The 6,577-nt window shown below is 55.1% G+C and overlaps 1 protein-coding gene across 3 annotated transcripts; it reads right to left on the bottom strand.

The window, feature by feature from the left end:
• Nucleotides 1-367: 367 nt before the first annotated feature.
• SOCS2 (suppressor of cytokine signaling 2) lies at nt 368-5,386 on the bottom strand. 3 transcript variants are annotated; one of them, XM_052640313.1, is made up of 4 exons: nt 5,208-5,386; nt 4,555-4,740; nt 3,427-3,787; nt 368-1,813 (listed from the first exon to the last, which is right to left on the bottom strand). In XM_052640313.1, exons 3-4 carry the CDS (start codon nt 3,563-3,565, stop codon nt 1,356-1,358), a joined length of 597 nt encoding a protein of 198 aa, XP_052496273.1. In that variant the 5' UTR covers nt 3,566-3,787; nt 4,555-4,740; nt 5,208-5,386; the 3' UTR covers nt 368-1,355. The 3 variants fall into 3 exon arrangements, with proteins under 3 accessions (XP_052496273.1, XP_052496274.1, XP_052496275.1); XM_052640314.1 differs by lacking the exon at nt 4,555-4,740; XM_052640315.1 differs by lacking the exon at nt 5,208-5,386 and having other exon boundaries at nt 4,555-4,807.
• Nucleotides 5,387-6,577: the final 1,191 nt, after the last annotated feature.

Below are 6,577 nucleotides of genomic sequence, written 5' to 3'. Positions count from 1 at the left end.
GGTGGCAAAAAAAAGTCTGTAAAACTTTTATTTTGTATTTTGTATTGTGCCTCTTCAACCTACAAGAGTATGTGTCACGATTTCGTAGTCTCTAAACCAGGTATTTTGGAAACACAAAGGGCATTAGTGTTATGCCTTTTCAACTTGTCAAAGACCAGGCCACTTGGCAACTCTTTGGAATTTCTAAACCATGCTTTCCAAAACGCAAAGGGCAAGTGTGACCCATAACTTTAGAGAAGGGCAAGTAACGTTCTACCTCTGGCTCAATATTTGTTTATTTCACTTGATGTAAGTTTTTATGGCAACCCTCTATTACCATGAAAGTGTATTCAAAGTAATAAGTGAAACTTGTGAAAGTCCATTTTTTTTATTTAATACATTCTAATCAAATAGTAACAGCAGTAAATAAACACTTTGAAAAGCAGGCATGTATCCCCCTATATCTGGAAGAAAATTAAGTCAAAGTATTCTACATGGTAGAAGGGAGACAACTGCTAATGTCTATGGTTAAACCACTTGGAAATTCCTAAAGCCATTTCCAAAAAATCAATGGCAACAGGTTGGGGACGCAGCTGTTTCAAAGGGTAAAATGTCTCTATCTACACGGTTTTATTAACAGGGATTGAGTTGCACCTGTATAGCATGACATTCTTGTCTTTAGCCTTAAAGGAAAAGAAGTCTTTTCCATTTGCACCAGTTTGAAATATTTCTGAAATAAGGCTCCCTTGAAGAGGATTACTACAGTACTCATTCACGAGAGAGTTCATACATGTAGTAAAAAGACAAATACAGGATTTCATGGTCACCTTTTTTGGTTGATTTGGTTAATTGCATAAAATGAAGGATAAATACTCACAAGCATATCTGTTTAACAAATCTCCTAAGTACATCAGAATGCAAAATATCAAATGTCCTAAAATAGACTCTAATCACCAGGCACACAGAACTGAAGTTAAGCCTGTGTCAGTTTCGTTCCTCCCACTTCTTCGGCACTCCTAAGTGGAGCTCTTTATCTCCTACCAGTGCTGGGACCTTTCACCTAACACCAACAAACCTCAGAGTCAGAGTTCTGAGAAAATGTTCCTTCAGCCTTTACTTGGGATGCTTTATTCTTAACTTAAAAGGATCAACTGGTCTTGGTCAGCCTTAGGAAGGGAAGCATCCCTCAGTTGAAAACATGTGGGGAAAACTTTAAATACCTAGCTACCTTGCCACGCAATTAAATCAGATTGACTTCAGCTGGTCTTAGAATTCCACGTAGTTATCCAGAGCCGTCACTCAAGATTTGGTTCTCTTTTACATAGCTGCATTCGGAGATATTCTATAGGAGGCATGTTTAGAAAAAAAAGAAACACTTATACCTGGAATTTATATTCTTCCAAATAATCTTTTAGTCTTGTTGGTAAAGGCAGTCCCCAGATGGTGCTGGTACACTTGTTAATGGTGAGTCTACAGAGATGCTGCAGAGGTGGTGCTGATGTGTAGAGTGGCTTGGTCAGATAAAGGTGAACAGTGCCGTTCCGGGGGGCTTCTGGGCCTGTCCGCTTATCCTTGCACATCTGAACATAGTAGTCGATCAGATGAACCACACTGTCAAATTGTTTAAGCTTGGACTTGACACATATGATAGAGTCCAGTCTAAATTTCCCATCTTGGTATTCGATGCGAAGATTAGTTGGTCCAGCTGATGTCTTAACAGATATTGTTAGTAGGTAGTCTGAATGCGAACTATCTCTAATCAAGAAAGTTCCTTCTGGTGCCTCTTTTAATTTCTCTTTGGCTTCATTAACAGTCATATTTCCCCAGTACCAACCTGGGGTTTTTGTTCAAAAAGAAAAAGAAAAGAGGGTTAAATAGTTATTATAGAGAATTTTTAAAATAGGGCAAGTACTTGGCAACAATGTTCTAGCTATAAAAAGAAGTGTGTGAAAGTTTACCATAGGCTACCATAAATACATTCTGTAGAAATTTACTGAAAACGTGGGTCCGTTTAATTTTCTGAACAAACTGCAAGCCAGCTTTCTTTTTTAAAAAGTAACTTTCTGTAGCTGATCTTTGAACTCTCTTAAGATTTTCTAACACACAAAAGAATGGTTGTAATATGACACACTGGCTGAGCAGGCATGATGCTTTTCAAGTGAAATGAAAGATTTAATGTAAATTAAATAAGTCAGAAGTTAGAAAATCCATGCCCTAAAAAAAAAAAAAGGAAAACCCAACTTCAGTTAATTGCAACAAAATAAAAAGCAACAACTTTTTGGCTGGTTGGTGTCCACCTCCACCCTTTCCAAATCTATATCTCTTTTCAAAGCCCTGGAAAACACCGCTATTTTAGAAGAGCAGTTCTAGTACAGTAGTTTCTGTCTGCTGTTTTGACTGCAACTACCTTATCAGCCATTGAGAAATGGAGAGAAAGCCCAATGGATAATTAGTACTTCAAGTTTACAGTCTTCCATAAACTCTCTTGGACTTCGCCCTAATTCAAATCCAATCACAACCGTTGGTCTCCCTGGCATTCTCGATTCGACCTGCCGGTTCCATCTTCCATTCCGTTTTCAAAAGCGACTTAGCGACATCTTGCATATTAAACGTTTGAACAATGCTCCCCACCCCCTACCTCAAAAAAACTGCTCGGGGATCTGCAATCTGCCGGTTCCTCGCGCGCAGGGAAAGCCCTTGGCCGGCAAGGAAAGACCGGAACCACAAGTGAAGAACTATTCCCTCCCCCCTACCTCTACCAAAACTTCAACTCTGCCCCAAACGTAACCTTTGAGGGTCCCGATTTTGAAAGCTTGCAGGTTTGCCAGAACCTCCCTCCCCCACACCCCCCGCCCCCGCTCCCATCTTGTCTTCTTTCAGATGCCGAAAGACAACAGAGAGCCGCGCAAAGCGCAAGGCTGCCCCTAGAAACCAGCCCTAGGCTCGCCTGGGGCTTCGCAGTCCGCCCTCCTCCCGGCTTTGCGGCAGTCGCCTGCCCGGCAATCTGTCGGTCCCTGAACTTGGCTGCCAAGATTGCAGGCTGCAGCGGCTGCCGGGCCCAGGAGCCGGATGCAGCTGAAGCTGCTGGCAGCCCAGCGCCCACTCGCTGCCCTCGCAACCCGCGGACAGGAAAGGCGCTGTCACTATCTCCGGCTAGGTTCCGAGCCCGAGTGCCGACCCCCAAGCAGCCGCGGAATATAGCTAAAGTGCCAGCGCCCTAAGAGTCGATTTCCAAGGAACCCTCCTCGAGCTCTGCCCTCCTCTAGGCCTTGGAGTCCCTCAGGAACCACTCTCCTTTCGCATTCCCAAGGATCCAGAGCCGTGCGGCATCCTCTCCGCAAGCCGCCTGCCCCGCGGCGGGGATCCCAGCCTCGCCAGCCCAGCCCCATCCGCGTCTCGGGGGAGGCGCCCCCTTCTCGCACGCGTCGCGACGGGTCCGCTCCCTACCTGTGTGACTGAGTTCCCGCAGGGCCTTCGCGAGACGCGCCGCCTCTGGGGACGGCTCCTCCGCCGACCCCGCGGTCCCCCACTGGCTCTGCGCCCCTTCCGCGCCATTCCCGGAGGACTCGAGGCACCGCAGGGTCATGGGAGAAAGGTCACCGCGGCAAAGACAGGTGGCCGCCCGAGCTGGGGTCGGAGAAGGGCACGCGTCCTTCTTAGAAGTCAGTGGGAACCCCAAAACCACTCCCTGAGGGGTCCCCGAAATGGTGGTGGAGGGGGCGGGGATGGGGCGCTGCAGGCTCTTCCTCCCCAGGTTCCGGTGCACCGATGGCCAAATCCCCCGCAGGCGCGTTCACGCACAGTTCGCCTGCAAAGAGAAAGTGGAGGGTTGGGTCAGTCGGAACTGGACCCCTGCGGCCGGGGTGAGGGTGGAGAGGCAGGGATGTGGAAAATCCCTGGGACTCCTCCGCGTCTGTGCTCCTGCACCATTTAACCCCGAGCATCCAGTTACTGCCGTGGCCCGTTCCAGAGAAAGGACAGAGAGACAGCAGGGATCCAAAACACAAGGGGCGTTGGGGGGGCGGGGGGAGCCGACAGGATGAGGGTGGGGAACCGGGCAATTTCCCGCCGAGGGCTGCTCTCTGAAATCGCAGACTAGCAGACAAGAAGAGCGAAGAGTCACCTGCGGCTACGGTGGTAAATGGGCAAGCAGAAATTTGAAAAGGAAACAGGCGAGGTCCCCAAATTGGCACTCCTTTCTCACACTGCACAGCCCTAGGAGCCCCGGAGGAAGCCCCCGGCACAAACCTAGTTACCGGCCCTAGAGCGCCGCGGGTCTCCCCCGGCAGAGCCGGCAGTCCGGGACTCGGAGGTGCGGGAGCTGCGGCCACCCCGCAGAAGAGGCTCCCTCGCTTCCCTGCCCGGTGGGCACGGGTTGGGGGGCCGCCGAGGCTGCCGCTCCCGAGGTCGGGCGGCTCCTGCTGCTGCTGCTGCTGCCGCCGCCGCGGGCGCTGTCGAGGAATCTGCCCGAGCGCGCAGACCTCGCGGGGGCTGCGACCCGTGACCCGAGCCCAGGCCGAGCACGCGGCTGAGAGCTCCGTGGGGCATGCTAGACAACCAACGCCGAGCCCTTACCTCGGCCTCGACCGCCGTGGCCGCCTCCACACCAGGCAGACTCCAGCCCGCCCTGGGCGGGGGAGCCGGGAGGGGCCCGGGAGGAGGGGTGTCTGCCCGTTTTCCCGGTTGACTTTTTAATTTGGGAACGAGATGCCCAAGGCGGTGACCAGCCCTGCGCTCAGCGGCGGAGGCGTCCGGAGTTCTCTGCGCAGAGTAAAGGTGAGTCCTGGGGACCACTGCCTCGACTCGCTGGGCTCAGACACCTCCTCCGGGCTCCGCCAGCCCCCGCCCCCCGACCCGGGGCAGCTGCTGGGTTCCCTCCGGCTGCAGCCAAGGAGATGAGAAGGGGATAGGGAGGGAGGAAAGAGTCAGGGAGGGAGGCAGGCGGGTGGGGAGGAGCGGGAGATCAGGTTATTAGAAGGATTATTAATCTGGATGGCAGTTTCCAGGGGGGAAGAAAAAAAACACAACTCTGGAGACTTCCAGCCGCCGGGAGAGAACCGGAGAAAGCACGCAGTAGCTCCCAGCCTCCGGGCAGAGCCCCAGTTCCGACTCTTAAGCCCGGCGGCTCCGAACTGCGGAAGCCCAGGCTGCCGGGCGCTGGCGGCCGCGCCCCAGTGCCCTCCCCAGCCCTCGTGGGGGCGGAGCCTTCGGGCTCCCCGGACTGATACCTGCTGCCGGCCCGAGCTCCTTCGGCGCCCCAGTGGCAGGCAAAGGCGATCCTGAGGCCGTGCACCCGGGGCCCCGGCGCGCGCCGTCCGTGGCCCGCGCAGCGCCAGTGGCGGCGGGCGAGGAGGCTCATGCTTCAGGGGAAGCCCAGGGCCCGCGAGCCGCGGCGGCGGCGGCGAGACTAGAGTTAAACGTCAGTCCCGGGAGCGGTGTGTGCGCGCGATTTCCCAGACGTACGCGCCTCCCTCACTCCCCGCCTCTCTCCCCGTCCGCGCGCCCCGCCCAGCGGCTGCGGAGGCCGCTTTCCAGGAACTTTCCAGGAATCCCAGCTCACGTGACCGCGGCCCCCGCTACTGCTTTAAAGAGACTCCGGCGCAGTTGCGCAGGCTTCGGGGGAGACGGGCTCCGAGCGCTCCGGTTCCGACCCGGTCGGGGTGGATGCCTGGGAATTCGCCCTCCTCTGACCCCCAATGCCCGGGTGTGCTCCGAGACGCGCAAGAGAAGCCCCAGGCCACCACCGAGCCGGTTCCCGCGGCGGCAGCCTGTCTCCAAGCCGTGCAGGCAGTGCGCCGGGGTCGAGCGATGAACAGACATGCTCGCCCCTAGGCCCGCCGCCGAGGGTTGTGTTGCCCACCCCTTCCGCGCCTTCTCTAGGCGACCTTCCAGCCGCACATCTGGAAGAGGGGTGTTGGAGAGACTAGAGGTCCTCGGAAATGGCCCCTCCCGCTCTAAGACACATTCGTGGAGTGAGGGAGCCCCCTCTTCGACCCCCCCCCCCACTTCCAGGTCCACGCCCAGGAGCCGAAGGGGGTGGGCCGATGGCGGTCCCCGGGGCCTGGGTCCTAGAAGGTTTGCCAGCGGGCGGAGAGCGGCGCCTGGTTAAGCTGCGCTGGTCGCGCTCAGTCCCCTCCCTCTGGCGGGCTTGCTCGCGGTCTCCCGCACCGGCCCGGCCCTGCTCCTCCCTCCTTCCCTCCGCTCCGCCGTCTCCTTCCGGCCACCCGGCGGCCCTCCCGGCTCACCAGCGCCGATCGTGGAGGGGACACTCAGATCCTTGCGCTCTGTGGTCCGCGTGGCCCGCCCGCCTCCATGTCCGCAGCCTGAGAGAGCTCAACTCTGGAATTTCCCGCAGAACCGGAGCCTGGGGGACCGGGAATGCGGAAAGATCTCCAGCTCTTCTTCCCTGCCCAGGGACCCTCACCTCCTCCCACCTGGTTGGAGGCCACCTGGCCTCAGTTAAAACTCATCTCCTTCCCTGCATGTCTCCTCCCGAGATGTGACCTACTTTAAATGTGACCTACTTTTAAAAAAATCATCAACACTCATGGGAAAACCGGATCCAACATTTCGATAACCATTTTTCTTTGAAATACTC

This window comes from Budorcas taxicolor, chromosome 5 (genome assembly GCF_023091745.1).
Source record: "Budorcas taxicolor isolate Tak-1 chromosome 5, Takin1.1, whole genome shotgun sequence".
Classification (NCBI taxonomy): domain Eukaryota; kingdom Metazoa; phylum Chordata; class Mammalia; order Artiodactyla; family Bovidae; genus Budorcas; species Budorcas taxicolor.
The sequence above is the reverse complement of the archived record's forward strand: the minus strand, read 5'-3'. Positions and strand labels throughout refer to the sequence as shown.